We start from the raw sequence: 21,546 nt of genomic DNA, 5'->3' as shown, positions 1-21,546 counted from the left end.
GCCTCCCAAGTGCTGGGATTAAAGGCGTGCGCCACCACCTCCCGGCCTTTCAAATGTTCTTAATACAAAATTTATACTTTTAAAATTTTTAAGAAAACTTATGAAAAATGAGAGAAGGATAAATGTTAATGTAGGGTTTTGTTGAAGTTTTCATTTGCTTTGATGGGATGGCGTATTTGGATTTGCTTTGGATGGGTTTAATACTGAGGTTAGTAAGACCAAATTAAGAGATACCTGCCTGCACTGTATTTTGAGTCTTCAGATCACCAGATCTGGTCTCTTTTTTATAAATTGTCCCCACTTTCAACTAGCCAGTGATTTGATAAAATTCTTTGTCCAGTAATGTAAACTGATGGATAAAAGGGCATATTTACATCACTATAACGTGAGAACTAGCACTTACCAAGAGCTTACTGTGTGCCAGGCATCATACTAAGTGTTTCCATGTGTATAAATGTCTCTCGTCACACTGTGAGGTAAGTATTAATAACCTTACAGATGATAAACAGAGGCACAAAGAAGTAAAGGAATTTATTCGGATTAAAACTAGAATTAGCTAAGATCAAACTACAAAAACTTGGTAGTTTGAACCCAGAACTAGTGCACCTTAACACTACCTATGCTGTGAGTCTTAGAAAGCCTTCTCTGTTTACAGCCTTCATTCAAGGTCTTTTGATTACACACAATTTCAACACGTTTTCCAAGCTAAAGAACTTCACTAAAAGCATCTAAAACAGTGGCTTTTTCTCACATTATATTGATAATCTAATGTATCCTGACAGCTGAAATAACCGTGGTGTACATTTTCTGAAGGCTTCAGCTTGTGACTGTGCAGCCCTCCTTCCAAATCCAGGAAACACGTTATCTACATTTGTCTCGCCAGGTGCTCCAATTATGGAGATTTTGGCCCTAGTGTCACTTTAGCACATGCCGGGGAGCACACAGCAGAATAGACCTGCGCATCAGTCAGATGGCAGGCATGGTCTATTGATGTCCAGGATTTTCTGCGGTTGTTCTATGGCGTTGGGAACTAGTTAATTTTCTAGAATTGCATAATGCAAGGAAATATGTCATTCAAGAAATGTGCCTTGAGTACTCCATCTTTACAATTTAAGGAGTCAAAGCAGGAATCTGCACATCATGAGTGGTTAGAGGGCTAGCAGGATTTTTGGGGAAATGAGAAAGTCTAAGGGCTTTAATCACAGAGGCTGCATCTGAATGTTTCAAGTCCACAAACCTTAGGTGGTTCCTTTAAGAAGTGGAGGAGCTGCAGCTTCCCGGATGTGGAAGAATGGCCCGCCTCTACCATCTGTCACAAATTGTATTGTGGTACTCAGTGACGCTAAGCAACACCAATGGTGGGGAATAGTTTCTGGGTGGGGCTGCGCCTGCGCCGCCTGGAAGCTCCTCCAACGCTTGCGCTGTAGGAACTTCCCAGGGTTCCCTGCGCATGCGTACCGCTGCCAGGCCCCCCCACCTTTCTCAGGTCGGGGCTGAGACATGGTGCTGTCAGAACTAGCTGTGCGCCTTAATTGCGCTGAGTACAAAAACTGGGTGAAGGCTGGACACTGCCTGCTGCTGCTGCGCAGCTGTCTGCAGGGCTTCATCCGCCGCGAGGTCCTCTCATTCCATCGCGGACTGCTCGCTGCAGTCCCTGGCCTTGGTCCCCACGCCATCTGTCGCGGTGGTTCCCGGTGCAGCCCTCGCGCCCGCCAGGTAAGTTGCTGGCCCCGGGGCTGGGACAGTTCCCAGCCTTTCCCCAGTTCCTTGAACTTGTCTTTTTTTTTTTCGAGGGGCGGGGCTGCTCCTGGGGTGTTCCTATTTCCTCTGCCCAGCACGCCTGGGTCTTGTCTCATGTCTGCCCCCTGTAGTTTCAGCCTCAGTGTGTGGTGTGCACAGAGTGGAAACGTGAGATCTTGAGGCATCATGTCAACAGAAATGGAGATGTGCACTGGGGAAACTGCCGGCCTGGCCTCTGGCCCGTGGACGCTTGGGAGGTAGCCAAGGTAAGCACTTGCAGCCTGGAGGAAAGCCGAAGGCAGGTCACCTGTTGCCCCAGGGCAGAGGATGGTTTGTGAGTGAAAGCTGACACTTAAGAAACTACAGGTACAAAGAGATTAGTTGGCCTCGTGTTCTAGTGGTTAAAGGCTGTTAGAGTGGACCCATCCCAGTGCACTAAAATAGAATCTTTTAGCTCTTCCTTCAGGCCTTTGAGCTTTGCTTCTTGAAAGCTATAGTAAAGATTTCAATAAGAGATGCTGATGCAAGACGTGTAGTGAAGCCAAATGCTGTGGCTCATGACTGTAATTCCACCACTACAGAGGCCCAGGCAGGGTTGCTCAAGTTTGGGGATATCCTAGGCTATGTTGTTTAAGACCTTGTCTCAAAAGAAGGGGAAAGAAGGTACAGACCAGGGGACGTGGAAGAAGAGATAAGGTGTGCCTTACAGCAAGATCATTAAAAGGCTCATTTTGGCCGCGGAGTGCCTAGCCAAGGTATAAAATTTTAGAAGGTAGAGCTGTGGTGAGTAGAGCTGTGGTGAGTTATGAGGTAGATGATGTTAGGCCTGTCTTTAGATTTTGGCGCTGTGACTTACTGCCTGGGCTGATTGGGAATTTGTTTTGATTTCTTGATGTTTCCTGGAAGCTCAGTAGTGAGTGGAGGGATGAGTCAGAAGTAGTAGCTTTCTAACACAAGTTGACTTTAGGAGTTAGTATATGGACAAGTACACAATTGCCAGGTGGAAGGGGGGCATTGCTGGGACTGCAGTTAACATGTTGAGTCCACCTCTGTTCTCTCCCTGTCTTTTCCAGTTTATTAAGACAAGATCTCATGTAACCCAGGCTGGCCTTGAACTCCTAACCATCCTGCTTCCATCTCCCAAGTGTTTTAGACTACATATATGTACTACTATACCCAACAGTCCTTTAAAAAAATAAGATTAGAAAGTTTCTATTGGGGGCTAGAGAGATGGATCAGCGATTAAGAGCGGTGGCTGTCCTTCCAGAGGACCTGGATTCAGTTCGCAGCTTTCAAATAGCAGCTCACAAATGTTCGTAACTCCAGTTCCAGGATACAAAACACTCTCATACAGTTATGCATGTAGGCAAAACACCAGTGCACATAAGTAAAACTTTAAAAGAAAAATTTCTATTGGGCTGGACTCGGTGGTGCCTGCCTGAAATCCCAGCACTGGGGAAGTAGAGGCAGACAGATCTATTGAGTTTAAGGCCAGCCTGGTCTACATGGCTAGACTACATAGGGATACCCTGTTTCCAAAAAAAAAAAAAAAAAGAAAAGAAAAGTTTTATATGTCAGTGTGTGAGTGTATGCCATCTGTATTCCGGTGCTTACTAGAGCCAGAAGAAGGAATTGAGTCCACTGGAGCTGGTGTAAGAGGTGGTTGTGAGTCTCCCAAGTTATGAGCTCAGTCAGTACATGGCAGATGTCCCCGAATATGAACCCATGGGATCAGCGACTTGGAGACCCATTCAGGCTGGTGGTGCTACAGTGAAGCCTTCCAGTGTGTCTAGTGTCTCAATCCTAAGCTTTCTGTCGACCCCCTGTATGGGACCTACTCACCTCACACCATTGACGTCATAATTGCTGACTCTCAGATTTCTTTATACCATATGCTCAGCACAGTGCTTTTTCTATGCCCACTTAACTTCTCACACCATCCTTTGATGTGTATGACGATACTTAACCCCTAATGACCAACAGAGACTGAGGATTAGGTAGGTAACTTGCCTAAGGCCATAAGGAGTAGCCTAGCTGGTGTTTGAACCTGGCTCTGTTATACTCCAGGTTATGGTGATGGATAGAAGTTTCTCATGTTACTAAGGAACTGTCTACTTTTTAATGACAGGCACTGCAGTTTTACCAAGGAAAAGAGGGGAAAGCATTTATCTTTTTAATATATACCTCTAAGACAGGACAGAAGCTGATGGTACATAGCTTAAATTTCAGCACTCAGGAGACAGAGAAAGTGGCTCTTTGAGTTCAAGGCTAGCCTGGTCTACATAGCAAGTTCCAGGACAGTCAGGGATACATAGTGAGACTTGTCTCAAAATAACAAAAAAGACAAGAGGCTGGGCATGGTGGCATCCACCTTTAATACCAGCACTCAGTAGGCAGAGGCAGGAAAATCTCAAGAGTTTGAGGCCTCTGTCACGGCTTACCCTCGTCCCGCAAGGAAGACGCGACCACCGGAGCTCTTCTCACTGCAGTTTATTCCAGGACTTGATTCACTTTCTCTCTCTCTTCCCCTCTCTCCTCTCTCCTCCCCCTCCCCCTCCCCCTCTCTCTCTCCCTCTCCCTCCCTCCCTCCCTCCCTCCCTCGCTCCCTCACTCCCTCGCTCTCCCTCTCTCTCTCTGGGCAAACCTCTCCCAGCCCTTAAGTAGGCATGGGCTGCCAACCCCGAACTGCCAGGTGGGCACTGCCCATAGGTTCACGCATATGCAGGCAGCTGATAATCATTGCATGATCATAGCATAGGTCAGGCCTTAGCCATCTCAGGAGTTGATTATAAATCTCCATCAGGTGTGATTCCACGCAGCTCGCTACAGGCCTCCCTGGTTTACATAGTGAGGTTCAAGAAAACCAGTTACATCAGCTCTATGTAATATTGCAGAGGGATAGTGCAACCCTTCAATTAGTCCCCTTGCCAAGGCTTAGTATGATATGACCTTTCCAACTTGCATTTTGAACTCATTGCGTTCTAGCTTGAAACTTCAGGGAATAAGAGAACATTAGTCATCAGTTGGGAAATGGAGAAAGAGTTGGAGGACACTCAAGTGACCTGGTACATCCTCTTACTCTAGGCCTTCATGCCTCGAGGACTGGCAGACAAACGAGGACCTGAGGAATGTGATGCAGTTGCTCTTTTAAGTCTCATCAATTGCTGTGATCACTTTGTGGTTGATCGGAAGAAAGTTACAGAGGTAAGAGCTGTCAGTTTCAGAACTGTCCACTCCATAGTGGTCAATACTAGGAAGGCTGAAATGAAACTCTGATGATAAGCCAGCCATGTAGGCATAGCATAGCAGCACTCAGAATGGCAATAGCAAAGAAAGACTTCAGTCCAAAATTGGCATCCCTAAACAGCTCTTGGGCCTCGTGTCATATGTACCTACTGTGATGTCCAAGAACCTGAATATGAATGTGGTCAAGCACTAACCCTACAGCTCTCTAAAATTAAAGTTTCCTGACAATTTGTTACTGTGCTTGTATAAAGAAAAACATTTAATTGGGGCTGGTTTAATTCATTGTTGTCATGGTGGGAGGCATGGTGGCATGTAGGCAGACGTGATGCTAGAGAAGGAGCTGAGAGTTCTACATCTGGATCTGCAGGCAACAGGAAGAAAGTGATACTGCGACTAGCTTGAGCTTCTGAAACCTCAAAGCGAAGTAGTGACACACTTCCTCCTATAAGACCACACCTACTCCAACAAGGCCGTACCTCCTAATAGTACCACACCACATGAGCCTATGGGGGCCGTTTTCATTCAGGCCTCCACAGTGCTGTACATGGAACTGAGATTTATCTTCTCTGTTCTGCCATAAACAAGAGCAAAGTTGTTTTCTATATAAAAAATGGGTCTGATATTGAGGAAATGGGTCAGTCAGTAGGCAGGCATGAGGACCTCAGTTCAGATTCCAAGCTCCTATGTAGCTGGGTGTGACAGTGTACACCTCTCACCCCGGTTCTGGGGAGAAGGACAGAGACAGGGCTTTCTGGCAGCTTGTCTAGCATAACCAGTATGCTCCAAGTACATTGAGAGACCCTATCTCAAAAAATAAGGTGAAGGGTTATGGATGAAGATACCCTATGTTGGCATCTGGATTCTACACAGACACAGGATCATACATGCATAGAACACACATACGCAAGACAGAAAAACACAGCGCACTGGGCAGTGGTGACATGTGCCTTCAATCCTAGTGCTCAGGAAGTAGAGACAGGCAGATCTCTGTAAGTATGAGGCCAGCCTGGCCTACAGAGTGAGTTCCAGGACTAAAACTTCAAATAAAAATACAGAGTTAGGTGTGAAACTCAATGATAAAGTGCTTGTAAGGCATGTACAAGGCTCTAAATTCCATCCTCGTCCCCACAATTACAAGCCAAAATAAAACAAACAATGGAAACAACACTGGCCTTCTACAAAATAGCCATGAGATCAAGTTAGGTAGAAGAAAATATAAGCACTAATGCACAATGCATGTCAGGGGAGATTGCTCTCCCTGTCGCAGAATTCCAGAAGGTTTTGATTTTCCACTATATCACCAAACAATAACCCTCACTCATCTTTAATTTTGAGGCCCTTGAAAAGAATGTGTAGAAGTCTTGGGTTATTTATAATATTGGTCAAAAATGATACTATTTCAGCAGCATAGCAGCAAGTGAAGATAAATTGATGATATTAAATCTCCCCCCTCCCCGAGATGAACATTTAACATAGTGGTTAATCTCATCTTCTAGCCAAGAACACAGACCATTTGAATTGTCTTTAAATATGTAGTAGCACCGTTTTTCTCATAAGCAAAAGTTTATTTTGTTTTCATTACGGTTTCCACATCAGAAATCTCCCTTTACTCAACTTCCTAGCACTGGATGGGATTTGAAAGATTTTGTGCATTTATGAGTTGTCTGCTGCAGCCTCAGGTTATATCTGGAGCCAGTATACTTGCTCTGTAGCAGGTTGTTTTAAGTCATTTGGGAGAAAAAATATGCAAAAAAAATTTTTAGAGGAAATAAAAACTTTATCTTTCTATTGCTGTGCTAGTTGCCGTGACTAAAACCAACCTGCTTACACTTCCACAGCACAGTCCATCATTGAAGGAGGTCAGAACAAGAACTCAGACAAGGCAGAAACCCGGGGGGCGGGGGCAGAAGCTCATGCAGAGGCCATGGAGGAATGCTGCTTATATAACAGGTGGCACCACCCACAGTGAGGTAGGACATCAGTCAAGAAAATGTACCACAGGCCAGTCGATTGGAGGTTACCTTTCCCAAAATGACTCCAGCCTATGTCACAGATATGTGCAAAGACATCTGGGGAAAATGATTTTCAGGGCAAAGGATGGAGATTTCTTTGTATTTCTTGTTTATTTTCTTCTTGAGACAAGGTGTCACTGTGTGTGCCTTGAACTCATGATTCTCTTGCCTCCCATGTGCTGTTATTTCAACTGCATGCCACCATGACTTTAAACCTTTTTGTTTAAAGAGCGATTATTTTTATTTTATGTGTGGGGGTATTGTGTCTGCATGCATATCTGTGTATCATGTGCATGTAGTGCCAGTGGAGGCCAGCAGAGGATGTCAGACTCCATGGACTGGAGGTATAGTCTTTCTTACCTGCCATGGAAGTGTTGGGAGTCAGGTGCTCTTAACCACTTAGCCACCTCTCCAGCTCCTTCTTTGTATTTCTCTACCTTGATTGTTATTTTTGTGTCACTTGGTTGAATAATTCTTTAACCCTTGACAGTCTTCTATACCCAAAATCTGGCTTGCAGACCTACTTTATTAATCCTGAGTTTACAAAATTATTAAGTTTTTTTTTAAATTTTTTTGTCATTTACTATATGTATATGAGTATTTTGCATACATGTATGTATGTGCACCATGTGTCTACCTGGTGCCTGTGGAGGTCAGAAGAGGGTGTTGTAATTTAAAAAGCAGCACAAGAGAGAAAAGACCACATGGCAGCTGGGGGAGGGAGGGTTTGTTAGGGGAAGTGAATGGAAAAATGGGGGAGGGGAGAGACCAGCCTCTGGGAACAAGAATGGCAGAAGAGAAGAGAGAGGCAGAAGAAGAAAGAGGGAGAAACACACACACACAGGGGGGGAGGTGGACAGGGCCCATCTTTTAAAAGGGAACATAGCCAATGTGAACAGAAGGTGCTCTTAGTGGCTGCAGCTGAGGATGGATCCATCCTGTCAGGACCTCAAGGGCAGCTAGTACAGATGCCTGAATACTAACAGGGCATCAGATCTCTTGGAGCTAGAGTTACAGAGGTTGTGAGGCTCTGTGTGAGTACTAGGAACTAAACCTAGGCTCCTTGAAAGAGCAACAAGTGCCTTTTTTGAGGGAAGGGGTTTTAAAACAGGGTTTCTCTGTAGCCCTGCCTGTCCTGGAACTGAGCAAGTAGATTAGGCTGGCCTCAAATTCAGATCCAGCCGCCTCTGCCTTCGAGTGTCGGTATTAAAGGCGTACACCAGCACCGCCTGGCCAAAAAGTACTCTTAACCACCAAGTGCCGTATATTTATTTGGGGTGTGTGTGTGTGTGTGTGTGTGTGTGTATGTGTATGTGTATGTGTATGCGTGTGTAGATGTGGTCATGTAACTGTAAGAGGATAACTTTCTTTTTTATTTTCGAGACAGGGTTTCTCTGTGGCTTTGGAGCCTGTCCTGGAACTAGCTCTTGTAAACCAGGCTGGTCTCGAACACACGGAGATCCGCCTGCCTCTGCCTCCCGAGTGCTGGGATTAAAGGCCGCCTGGCGAGGATAACTTTCAAAAGTCAGTTCTTTCCTCCCACCTTGTGGGTCCCAGGGCTTGAAGGTTTTCAGGCTTGGCAGTTCCTGCCAAGTTCTAGCCAGTCCCTGTCTAGTTATTTTTAAAACAACTTTTGAATTAGTTGTCATATCAGAATTTCTATCTTTGAAATAAAAAATAAGATCTGGTGACAGTGAGTTCACCCCTCCCATAGCAACAAATCACAAGGTTAGTAAGCTGCTGCTTAAATGGGACATCCATTCTCTACTTCATGCCTATCCCTCTGCCTTCATTTTCCTAGCTGTTTGAACCAGCTTCACTAAGGTTTCACCTGTCCCTTGAGAACATTTCAGTATGTGACTCAACAGAGATTTCACTGCTTGATAGATGCCCTCGGGGCAGGCACAAATTAAAGGGACTAAAGGCTTTATTGTATTGTGTGTTATTTTAAATACTTGCTAGAGTAAAAGCATGGCAACAGGAAGAGCTGAGCATGCACATGAACTATAAGTAGAAAACATGCTGGGAATGTCTTGAGTCTTTTGAAACAACAAAGCCTGACCCTGGCGAGTCTTGTCCTCCAACAATGTCACACAGCTCCTAATTATTCCCAAACAATTCCCTGTTGGTGGAGGCTGCTCATTTGTTTCCAGCTACTCAGACCTGAAATTTCACTGAGAAATCATATTATTTGCAATACTGTTTGGCCAATAGCTTAAGCGTATTTTTGGCTAATTCTGGTTGGTGTACAATTTTATTATTTATTTATTTTGGTTTTTCACGACAGGGTTTCTGTAGCTTTGGAGTCTGTCCTGGAACTAGCTCTTGTAGACCAGGCTGGCCTCGAACTCACAGAGATCCGCCTGCCTCTGCCTCCCGAGTGTTGGGATTAAAGGCATGTGCCACCACGGCCCTGCAAATTTTTATTTATGACTTTTTATTTGTTTTTGGTATGAGTGCTCCATCTGCATGTACCCCTGCACACAAGAAGAGGGCATCGGATGCCATTATAGATGGTTGTGAACCACCATGTAGTTGCTCAGAATTGAACTCAGGACTTCCAGAAAAGCAGTCAGTGCTCTTAACCTCTGAGCCATCTCTCCAGCACCCCCTCCCCCCGGCTAATTTTTTATTTCTTAAATTAACCCATTTCTATTATTTTCTATTTTACCACGAGGTTCATGGCCTACCAGCAAGGTTCCAGCTGGCAGCTTGCATCTTTTTCCTCTGGCAGCTCCATGGCTTCTCACTGACTCCACCTACTCTCTATCTCTTTCAACTGGGCTATGTTCTGTTGAGCCATTGGCCGAAAGCAACTTCTTTATTAACCAATAAAAGTAACACATATACAGAAGGACTTCCCATACCAGTTCCCTAATTGGGGATCAGCTATTCAAACACATGAGCCTGTTTGAGGCATTCTCATTCAATTCATCATACGTTCTACTGTGTGGGTTCCAGGGATTGAATTTAGGCTCTTGGTCTTGGCAACAAACACCTTTACCAGCCCAACTCCGTTTTGGGTTTTTTTTTTTCTGTAGGTAATTAAGTGTCGGAATGAGATAATGCACTCTTCAGAGATGAAAGTATCGTCTACATGGCTTCAAGATTTTCAGATAAAGATCCAACATTTTCTGAATGAATTCAAGAATATTCCAGAGATTGAAGCAGTACATTCCAGAATAGAACAGGTAAAGATGCCTCTACTTAAATGAGTGCTGGGATTATGGGCATGCACCACTATGCCCATCTGAAACTTCATTTAACAGTTCTGGTATACAAACCTAAGGGGTTTAAAACATCCATAGTCTTTTTTATGTTAAGTCAGGTGTGGTGGTATATGTAAGTCCCAGCACTTGGTACACTGAGGCAGAAGTATGGCTATTTCAAAGGTAGTCTTTATTACATAGTAAGCTCCTGGGAAGCCTGGGCTACTTAAGAAATAAGGTGAATTTGATGTTTATTTAAACTAAAATATATTTATTATTGTTGCAATACTGATGATAATGCACACACAGATCCTCATTCCCGACAAGCACTCTATACTCCTAGTCTTTATTTTATTCTGTTATTATTTGAGAGCCTACTTGGGGTAGAACCTAGGACTGGGCCTTTCACATGTCAAGCACTTTCTCACTGAACTACAATCTCAGCCCCAAGCTAAATTTTATAATGTGAACAGAGGAAAAACTGCTGGTATAAAATGTGGAATTAGTAGTTTTTTTTTCTTTAATAACTGTGTGGTTAAAATAGGTCTATCTAGATAATGGTATTTTATTATAAATCCTTCAAGTTACCCAGTAGAATTTCTTTTCTATTAATATTGTTCATTTATTTTGTGTGTATATGTGTGTGCCTGTGTGTCCACGTTGATGTGCACACGTGCATGTGGAGATCAGAGGACAACTCTTGGGAGTCTGTTCTCTCCTTTGACCTTAAGAAATCCAAGAAATCTAAGGTTGTTAGGCCTGCACTCAATTACAGGCTCTCTCTTATTGCAGTACAAGTGGCTGAGGGTGTGACTTGCTGGTAGAATTGTTATCTACCAGCAGGCAACATCCTCAGTTAGTCTCTGAGTTCCATCCCCAAAACTGCAAACAGTGATATATCTTAAGAATGAACTTTTAATGTGAGGATGAATCTTAGAGAAGTTAGAAGAGGAGTTAGATGTGAATATGATCAAAATACATTTTGTACATTTATGAAATTCCAAAAGAATTCATAAAAAATATTTTAAAACCTGAAATTTAAAAAATAATTTGTTCATATATTTGTGTGGTCACCCCATAGCTGTTGACATCTGACTGGGCTGTTCACATTCCTGAGGAAGATGAACGAGATGGGTGTAAATTTGAAATAGGAAGTTACTTGAGTGTGAGCCAAATCCATGAAATTGAAATGGAATTGCTGAAGGAAAAACTGCAAGATATGTATCTTCAAGCAGCAGAAGAAGAGGTGTTGCCCGAAGAGGTAAAGGAAAGAATGAAGTGTGAGGAGAAAGAAAGATGACAGCCAGAGCAGCAATAGTAGCTCGTTTTGACACTGTTTCTATTGCTGTGATAAACATGATGACCAAAAGCAGCTGGGGGAAGAAAGGGTTAATTTCAGCTTATAGCTCAGTTCACACTTCATCACTTAGGGAAGTCAGTGCAGGAACCTGGAAGTAGGGACTGAAGCAGAAGCCATGGAGGAGCACTGCTTACTGGCTTCTCTTTGCTTGTTCAGCCTGCTTTCTTATACAACTCAGGCCCACCTGCCCAAGGGTGCTATTACCCACATTGAGTTAAGCCTGGCCCTCCCACATCAATCCTTAATCAAGAAAATGCCCCACAGGCTTGCCCATGGACCAATTTGGTGGGAACATTTTCTCAATTGTGGTTCCATCTTTCAAATATCTCTAACTTATGTCAAGTTGACATAAAATTCCAGCCAGATCAGACACAGAGAGCCAGGTTTTTTATTTTTAAGTCAAGTGATTTCTTTCTTCTTTTTTTTTTGTAAAATTTATTTATTTTTATTTTTTCCCATGATATTTATTGTGCTCTACATTTTTCTCTGCTCTCCTCCCTGCCTCTCCCCTCCCCACTTCTACCCTTCCCCAAGGTCCCAATGCTCCCAATTTACTCAGGAGATCTTGTCTTTTTATACTTTCTACTTCCATGTAGATTAGATCTATGTAAGTCTCTCTTAGTGTCCTCATTGTTGTCTATGTTCTCTGAGATTGTGGTTTGTAGGCTGGCTTTCTTTGCTTTATGTTTAAAAAAGCACCTATGAGTGAGTACATGTGATAGTTGTCTTTCTGTGTCTGGGTTACCTCACTCAAAATAATATTTTCTAGTTCCATCCATTTTCCTGCAAAATTCAAGATGTCATTATTTTCTGCTGTATAGTACTCCATTGTGTAAATGTACCACATTTTCCTTATCCATTCTTCAGTCAAAGGGTATTTAGGTTGTTTCCAGGTTCTGGATATGACAAAGCTGCTATGAACATAGTTGAGCACATGTCCTTGTGGCACCATTGATCATCCTTTGGATATATACCCAAAAGTGGTATTATTGGGTCTTGAGGAAGGTTGTTTCCTAATTTTCTGAGAAATCACCACACTGACATCCAAAGGGGTTGTACCAGCTTGCATTCCCACCACCAATGCAGAAGTATTCCCTTTTCCCCACAACCTCTCCAGCATAAGTTGTCATCAGTGTTTTTAATCTTGGCCATTCTTACAGGTGTAAGATGGAATCTCAGAGTTGTTTTGATTTGCATTTCTCTGATGACTAAGGATGTTGAGCATTTCCTTAAATGTCTTTCAGCCATTTTAGATTCCTCTGTTGAGAGTTCTCTGTTTAGGTATGTACTCCATTTTTTATTGGATTAGGTGATCTTTTGATGTCCAATTTCTTGAGTTCTTTGTATATTTTGGAGATCAGCCCTCTGTCTGATGTGGGGTTAGTGAAGATCTTTTCCCATTCTGTAGGCTGTCGTTTTGTCTTGTTGACCGCGTCCTTTGCTTTACAAAAGCTTTTCAGTTTCAGGAGGTCCCATTTATTAATTGTTTCTCTCAGTGTCTGTGCTGCTGGGGTTCTATTTAGGAAGTGGTTCCCTGTGCCAATGTGTTCAAGTATACTTCCCACTTTCTCTTCTATGAGGTTCAATGTGGCTGGCTTTATGTTGAGGTCTTTGATCCATTTGTACTTGAGTTTTATGCATGGTGATAGATATGGGTCTATTTTCATTCTTCTACATGTTGATATCCAGTTATGCCAGCAACACTTATTAAATATGCTTTCTTTTTTCCATTTGATAATTTTTGTTTCTTTATCAAAGATCAGGTGTTTGAAGGTGTGTGGATCCGTGTCTTCTATTTGGTTCCATTGGTCCTCCTGTCTGTTCTTATACCAATACCAGGCTGTTTTCAGTACTGTGGCTCTGTCGTAGAGTTTGAAGTCAGGGATTGTGATGCCTCCAGAAGGTCTTTTATTGCCCAGGATTGTTTTTGACTATCCTGGGTTTTCTTTGCTTTTCCAAATGAAGTTGAGTACCTGTTCTTTCAAGGTCATTGAAGAATTTTGCTGGGATTTTGATGGGCAAGTCAAGTGATTTCTAGAAGTATATATTCTCCCAATGTTTACTGACCATATTTTTGTTTTATTGTTTTATTTGGTTTGATTTGGTTTGGCTTTCAAAACAGGGTTTCTTTGTGTAACAGCCCTGGGTGTCTTGGAACTCACTCTGTAGACCAGAGGCTGTCCTTGAATTAGATATCCACTTTCTTCCTCCTCCAGAGTACTGGGATTAAACATGTGCATTACCACTACTTGTCCTCTGATCATATTTTTTATTTTTACTTTTTTAACATTTGTTTTGGTTTCTTGTTTTTCAAGACAGGGTTTCTCTGTATATTATACAGCCCTGACTGTCCTAAAACTAGCTCTGTAGACCAGGCTGGCTTCAAACTCACTGAGATCTGCCTCCCTCTGCCTCCTGACTGCTGGGATTAAAGGCATGCCACAACCTGCCAGCCTGATCATATATTTTAACGGGTATTTTCATTTAGCACAAATTTGATAACTTAGTAAGTGCCCCAAAGTGGAATCGTGGCATAAGGGTTAAAACAGAACTCAGGTCAGGATGCTTGATGGGTTATCAGTTCTCAGGGGATACACCCCCCCCCAAAAAAGGGGGGGGGAGTTACTATTGAGCTACAACTCAAGGATTTAGTAAGAGGTCAGTAGTTGGCCTGGGAAGAAGGATGTTCTTAGCAGAAGTATGAAAGGATAGTTTGGGCTGGGCAGTAGTATGGTTATGGAGGAGTGTGGCAAGGTAGGGTGGGACTGTCTTGAAAGATTTTCTGTGACACACCAAGCTGTTTGGACTTTAGTCCCTGAAATCAGTAGGGTAACACTACTGATTTTTATAAGGTAAAGAGATTTTTAGATTAGCGGATAGTAAGTGTTGGAAATGTGTAGCCCTTCATGTGCAGCTGGTCTGCTGCTTCAGAGGCATTGATCACTGTACATTTCTAGTTCTCCTTACCCATTTGAGTTGGGAAAGGGGCACCAGGTCTCTCTGTAGAAAAGATAAATATGAATTTTTATGCCTTTTTGTTCAATGGTATAGACAGAAGTTTCTGTACTGCCCAAGTTCTGTAGCCATTCAGTCCCAAAAAAACACAGAGAGGCTTTTATTAATTATAAATTGTTTGGCCTATTAGCTCAGGCTTATTATTAACTAGCTCTTACATCTTAAATTAACCCATTATTCATATCTCTGTTTAGTCATGTGACTTGGTACCTTTTCTCAAGTAAGGCATCTTCTTTCTCTCCGCCTGACTGGTGACTGACTTTGCCTTTCCTCTTCACAGAATTCTTTTAGTCTGTTTGTTCCACCTATGCTTTTTGCCTGGCTACTGGCCAATCACCATTGCATTAAACTAATATGAGTGACAAATCTTTACAGTGAACAAGAACATTATCTCTCAGCATTTCTACTTTTTTTTCCTTTCAAAACAAGACCCTGAATCTAATCTCCTTTCTTCAGCTTTTTTTCTGACCATTATCCACAACAATTTGTAACTAACATACTTTAGTTATGTTAAAGACACACATCCATAATCCATTTTTTGGGAATGTGGGCATAGATTTCTAGGCTGCTTCTTCCTGCTGATTGGGGGTGCTGATAATCTTATGAGAACCTAAAAAAAATGTAGGGTTGTGGTCAAGTCCTGACTGTAGTACTCTGTGAGGCTGGATCATCTCAGCCAGCAGTCTTGAAACTGTTCTGGATGTAGAACTGGGCTATCTGTTCCCATTGGAGATTTTTCAGGTAATCTTCCTCAATCAAACCTTATTTTTCTTTTTTTTAAAAGATTTATTTATTTATTATGTGTACAGCATTCCTTCCATGTGTGCTCGCAGGTCAGGAGGGGGCGCCGGGTCTCATCATAGATGGTTGTGAGCCACCATGTGGTTGCTGGGAATTGAACTCAGGACCTCTGGAAGAGCAGTCAGTGCTCTTTATATTTATGGTTGTGAGCCTAGCCTTTAACGGCTGAGCCATCTCTCCAGCCCTCAGTCAGTGCTCTTAACAACTGAGCCGTCTCTCCAGCTCGAACCTTATTTTTCTTAACCCAGAATAAATACACAGTCTTTCATTACCAGTGGAATCAAAAGCAATACTTCTTCTCCAAAGTAAAATAAATTTTGAAGTCAATGCATTTTTCAAAATATATATTTTGGATTAATCCAACAGCATTTATAATCAAATGTCTTTTAGCAGCTGTTGCTTCTTCCTCAGCAGTCAAACAATTTAAAGACAACACAATAACATACAGTATCCAGATTATCTGTGTATTTTCTGTCTTTTTGTTGCATTTTTAAAAAACTTGTTTCTTTTTAAAAATTTTTGTTTTTTATGACACGGGGTTTTTTGCGTATCTTTGGGTGTCCTGGATCTCACTCTGTAGACCAGGTTGGCCTCAAACTAACAGATCTGCCTGCCTCCGCCTATCAAGTGCTGGGATTAAAGGCGTGCACCATTACACCCTGCAACTCTATTTCTTTTTTTAAGGACTTTCTGTATAATTTTTCTTTTCTCTTCCAAGCTTATGTATATTTTTTTAAACACACTGTAAACTGTTACAGTACTGAGGATGGAGCCCAGACTTTCTTGTTTTGAGGCTAGGTTTCACTACTAGCACACATACTAAAATTGGGGTGATACAGATGCGAAGATTTTATACAGATTTGTGGAGCATTCCATATTTAAAAAAATACATACACACGAGCACATGACATGTCTCCAGAAGAAATAAAATGGCACCAGCAGAGGTGGCACACTTCTGTAATCCCAGCACTCAGGAGACAGAGGCAGGGGTATGTCTGTGAGTTTGAGGCCAGCCTGGTCTACAAAACAAGTTCCAGTACAGTCAGGGCTGTTGCACAGAGAAACCTTGTCTCAAAAAAAAAAAAAAAGAAAAAGAAGTGAGATGACTATAACGTCACCTGTAAAGGAGAGACTGGGATAACTAAGGAAAGATTTAATTAAGAGTATTCACTTTTTAACCTTATATACCCTATTGACTTAGAAGTTTGTGTCTGTACATTTAATACTGTTTTATAGATGTATGTTCTACTAGAAATACTTGTATAGGCAAAAAATCTCAAAAATGTAAGATAAACACTTTAAACTTGAGTTTTGAAGCAAAAAAAATTGAGGTAATAAGCAAACACCCCCTATGTAGTCTTAGAATTAGCTATAGTGGAATATGTTTAGTTTGAGTGAAAGGTACTTGTTTTGTTTGTCTTTATTTACATATCGATACAGGCCTGAAACTTGTAGTGATCTTCCTGCCTCAGCCCTCCACATGCTGACTTCAAACAGGTATACCACACCTGTCTGAGTGTAGTTTTGTTTCTATTTTTTGTCTTGTCTTGTCTTTTGAGATATGCATCTCTGGCTAGCGTGCAACTCACTATGTAGAGCAGGCTGGACTTAAATTCACAGAGATTGACCTGCTTCTGCCTTCCCTGTGCTGGGACAAAAGTTTGAGCTACCACACATGACATGAGTTTGCCTTGTTTTAAAGAATTTGTTTTTGATGGGCTGGAGAGATGGCTCAGAGGTTAAGAGCACTGGCTGCTCTTCCAGAGGTCCTGAGTTCAATTCCCAGCAACAACATGGTGGTTAACAACCATCTGTAATGAGATCTGGTGCCCTGCTCTGGCGTGCGGGCATACATCGAGGCAGAATGTTGTATACATAATAAATAAATAAATTTAAAAAAAAGAACTTGTTTTTGGGAAATTTTGAATGGTCTTATTTATAAAGCAATAAAAAAGAATTTGTTTTTGATTTGAAGACTTAACCTATGTATGGATGGGTGCCAGTAGCTGGTGTTTCTGTCTTCTGGTAAACATATAGACAGAAACAGGTTGCTTGTTCAGGGGCATGATCCTGATGCTGAGCTCCAGCTCCAGCCTTGTGAGGCAACCTCCACGTTCATCTGAATTGAATTCTGTTGTGAATAGCACAGAATGGCACTTGTACACTTTCCTCTTGCAGGTCTCAAATCGACTGGATGCGGTGAAAGAGTTTTTGAAAAACAACACAGACCTCAGAAATGGCCTTACAGAAGACATGCAGAAGCTAGACAGTTTCCATCTACAGCATCAAAAACAAATTTCAAAGGACACTGAGAGTCAGACACCTGAAAGGAAGGCTTGAGGTAAGTTTAGGTTCAGGACATTAAAGAGGGACACAATAGCCTTATCCCTTTGTGTGTTTTTGTATGTGAAGCCATATTGAATCAACAGTCTCATTTGCTTTCCTTGTGCCCTTACTCTTCCAAAGGAAGGTTAGGTATGGTGGTTCACACCATTAATCTCAGCATCCGGGAGGCAGAGACAGGTGGATTTCTGTGAGTTCAAGGCCATTCTTTTCTACATTATCGAGTTCCAGGCCAGCCAAGACTACATAGTGAGACCCCCTTCTTGAAACGGACAAACGTAGAAACTTTACCAAGGAAAGGACAGTGGACCAAGAGTTTATTCTCTTATTAACGATTCACATATGCCTGTGAAGCCTCAACTCTGTAGACCTGAAGTCAAGGTCTGCTCTTATGTGACATGGTCAAAAACTACTCTGCCTTCAAATGATACCAGGGTGCCCAGCTTTTACTGTGGCATTAATTGTGCTTGGCTAGTTTCCATAAAAAAGCTGGTAACATAACCAGCTTGTTATTGTTTTTCTGCCAAATAATAAAAATGGAAATAATTCTCTTTTATTTTGTATTGTCCTTTGACAAAATGCAGGCATAATGTGAAAGCCAGTCTGACTTCCAGGTCAGGCATCCTCCTCAGCGCAAAAGAGAAACATTCCCAAAGCACAGGATTTTTTTGTTTTTTGTTGTTTTTTTTTTGTCTTGGCCTTTCCCATGATGCTTCAGATATTTTTCCCCCGTATTCATCACCTTGGAGTTGTGTGTTGTATGCAGTCAAAAATACTAGTGTTGTGTTGTTTTTTGCTTTCACCCAGGAACTTTGTGCTGTTGGTTTTTCTGGCTCTGAACCTCTTTACATGGTAATGACTAGGTCTCTGTGAGGGGGTCTTCTGTGTCCTAGCCGAAGTGTACTGTACTCTTCTTGCCTTTGTCGGGAAGTTTTCCTCTGTCAGTGCCAAAATGTGAGCTGGAATGTAGTGTCCAAACAGAAAAATTTTAGTTTATTTTTGCTTCTGATAAAAGGCAAGAGGAAAGTAGCCATTTTCTACCATTTCCCCTAAGTATAGAACTGTTGCTTCTGGACTTGAGTAGCCAGAGGGTTGCCAGGCTGCTCAGTGGCAGGCTAGAAAATAGCTTGACTGAGCCTACAGCAGAGGGACTAGGCTACTGTCCCAGAAAGGATATCTGGAAAAGATTAGTAGGTGTCAGTTTGCTATGGAGTGGGCATAGATGAGAAGTAAACTCCAGTGACACGAGATGGTGCCTATGATCTCAGCTAATTGGAAGGCTGCAGTGGGGGGATCCGAAGTCCTAGGCCAGCTAGGACAGCTTACTGAGACCCTATCTCAAAATAAAACAAATCATAAAGAAATGGAGGTGTAGTACGATTGTGGGACATGTATTTACCATGTCAGGCCCTTGAGTCAGTCCTCAGCTTCCTTTCCCCAAAAGACAAAGCAAACTTCCCAAACTACTCTTAAGTACTTTTGTCCCCTGTGCCAAGTGCAGGGCCTAGACCTCGTGTGCTGTGACTATTGGTGGAAATGCTACTTATACTCTTAGCTAAGCTGGCTCTTATTCTGTAAAATTAGAAATTTCATCATTCTTTCAGATACTCAAACAAGTCATTCTCTTTTAATACATTCATAAATTCACAGCTCTATTCCTTTTTTCCCTCTTTGTCCTATTCTCGAACTGTGCAGAAGCCTTGTACCATTGTATGTAGTATTCTGTGGGAGTCAGATTAACTTCCACTTTTCCTTCCGTCTGCTCATTTCCAAGGTCAATGGCATTAGACTGCTTCGGTCACCTTTGGACTTTACTGTATTCCCAAAACTGCCTACAAGAAATGCTCCATGCCAAGGCTCAGCAAAGATGATTTCGCTCCTTTACCTGATCAGCTGCCTCCCAAGATTGATTCTGCAGAGAGTGGGTGGAGAGAGAGACTGTATTCGGCATATATTTTGACTGTAGAACCCAAATGAACGTAAATGTGCCTGCAGCTTGGTTATTTCATTTCCTGGTCGCTGTTTGATTTTCAGTCTTGTGTTTTCTTTCTTCCTTCATTTGTTCTCCCTTCTCAGGTTACTTGGGAAGACTTCAAGAGTAAAACAAGATTTTGTACTTATTTTGCAACTTTGCCAAAGCAAAAAAACAAACAAACTAATGAAATTATCTCCTCCCTTCTAGTCTAGGGTACAAAACATGAAATCTTGATTCACTAACCCACGAAGACCTGGTTTCTAAGTGTAGAAACTTTAAGAGCTGAACTTTTCATTCTACACCCGTGTCTAGTCAGTTTGTCCTTATCAATCCAACACACAGTTATCAAGAGTCAACCCTGTGCCAGACATTGAAGTAGATAAAAATATAAAAAGTGGTGAAGTCATATCTTACTGCTTTTATCTTCCACTCTGACAAACCAAAGGTACTGTTCAGAAAACAATTGATGTTCACCACAGCATTGATACCCAACCACTAGTAGAGAGGACCTACCAAATAAGGCATAGAACATCTGTACTGTGTACTATGCCACATAACAGGTAGAAAGAATAATCCCATGCTACCTTACAATAATGTGAATTGCCTATAAAACATCTAAAGTCAAAAAAACAGCTGAGAGGGTGGGATGGAACTCAGTGGTAGGGCACTTTCTTGCCCAGCATACATGTTGCCTTGAATTAGATCCCCGCTCCACTGCCAAAAGCAAATAAATAGAAAAGCAAAGTTTTTAATAGCACCTAGCATGCTACAGTGCTGTTTGTATAATAACTGAGGTCTGGAAAGTCTGTCTGCTGTGTTGTCTATGAGAGGATTTGGGGCTGCGGAGTAGTCAGAAGAAATTTAGCTTTTGTATTTTGTATATTCTTTTTATAATAAATATGTACTTATGTATTTTGAAACTTCTTACTACAGTTGTTAATTTTGAAACAAGACACATGAGTAACATATCTTATTGCAAGCCTTCGGTGTCAGATTCCATGTAATTTGTTGTAGCCTCCTTTTTATGTCTCCACCTCCAGGGGTGCTTCCAAATCCTAGCACCAGGGCAAGAAGCCCAGGAAAGGCATTGCCTTCTGTCTTGGCTGCCTTCATCTCCCTGTGAAATACCTGTCTCCATCAAAAGTACGCTTTGCCCTCAGCCTCTCCCAGGGACACGGGTGGTCAATAGTTTTGAAAGAACTTGTAGAGAAAAATGACTAAGTCATTATAGTTGCACAGATAAGGTGGGTCCTTAGTTTAAACCTTTTTCTTTAGCAGAAAGTTCATAGAACCGAAGAAAATGTGACATATTAAACTCTGTAAAAACACCTGAATTCTAGGAAATGACTTAAGGGGTGGGCCACCCGTACTAATGGCAAACTAGCTCTGCTAAACCAGAGAGGGTTGCTGGCTTCTGAGAGCAGGGGGAGAGCGCTGAGGATGGTTTTATATTCGTAAGGGTGGGAGGATTATGCCTGAGAGGATTGTGAAATGACTGTTACTCTAATAATGTGAAGAGTTTGTTTTTATTGACATACTGGTTACTTAACATGACTTTAAACACTAGTATCCTAGGTGCTAAAGGGCCAGCTGTCCTAGGTGGGCATGTTAGAAATTAGGTAAATGAGCTGAGTGCTGCATCAAATTAGAGAGGAGAGTTGCAGTCTTTTCGATCACTTCTCTAGGCATTTGGCCTCTGACTTTAGAAAATGATCAGCAGAGATTACCTCCTTTCCTTTGCCAGGGTAATTAGAAATTTACCTACTCGGAAAAGCTTTCACTTGACAGCGTCTTTTATTAAAATATATCCAAATTACAAAATATACTTTGTGAGATATGTCTAAA

The 21,546-nt window shown here is 42.0% G+C and overlaps 1 protein-coding gene across 4 annotated transcripts in view; it reads left to right on the top strand.

Annotated features, from left to right (window-relative positions):
- The window catches only part of CXHXorf38 (chromosome X CXorf38 homolog), a 36,608-nt gene continuing 15,062 nt past the window's right edge, over window positions 1-21,546 (top strand). For 2 of the 4 annotated variants that reach the window (XM_075956848.1, XM_075956849.1), the window contains exons 1-6: window positions 2-1,716; window positions 1,872-2,006; window positions 4,825-4,944; window positions 10,040-10,189; window positions 11,289-11,468; window positions 17,562-17,724. In XM_075956848.1, the coding sequence (XP_075812963.1) occupies window positions 1,501-1,716; window positions 1,872-2,006; window positions 4,825-4,944; window positions 10,040-10,189; window positions 11,289-11,468; window positions 17,562-17,723 (963 nt within the window). In that variant the 5' untranslated portion in view covers window positions 2-1,500 and the 3' untranslated portion in view covers window position 17,724. Of the gene's footprint in view, window positions 1,717-1,871; window positions 2,007-4,824; window positions 4,945-10,039; window positions 10,190-11,288; window positions 11,469-17,561; window positions 17,725-19,500; window positions 20,622-21,546 lie in introns of those variants that run through there. The other 2 variants (XM_075956847.1, XM_075956850.1) reach the window with 2 other exon arrangements.

The sequence above is a fragment of the Microtus pennsylvanicus genome, chromosome X (assembly GCF_037038515.1).
Source record: "Microtus pennsylvanicus isolate mMicPen1 chromosome X, mMicPen1.hap1, whole genome shotgun sequence".
Taxonomy (NCBI): domain Eukaryota; kingdom Metazoa; phylum Chordata; class Mammalia; order Rodentia; family Cricetidae; genus Microtus; species Microtus pennsylvanicus.
Note: the sequence above shows the minus strand (reverse complement) of the source record. Positions and strands in the feature narration are given on the sequence as shown.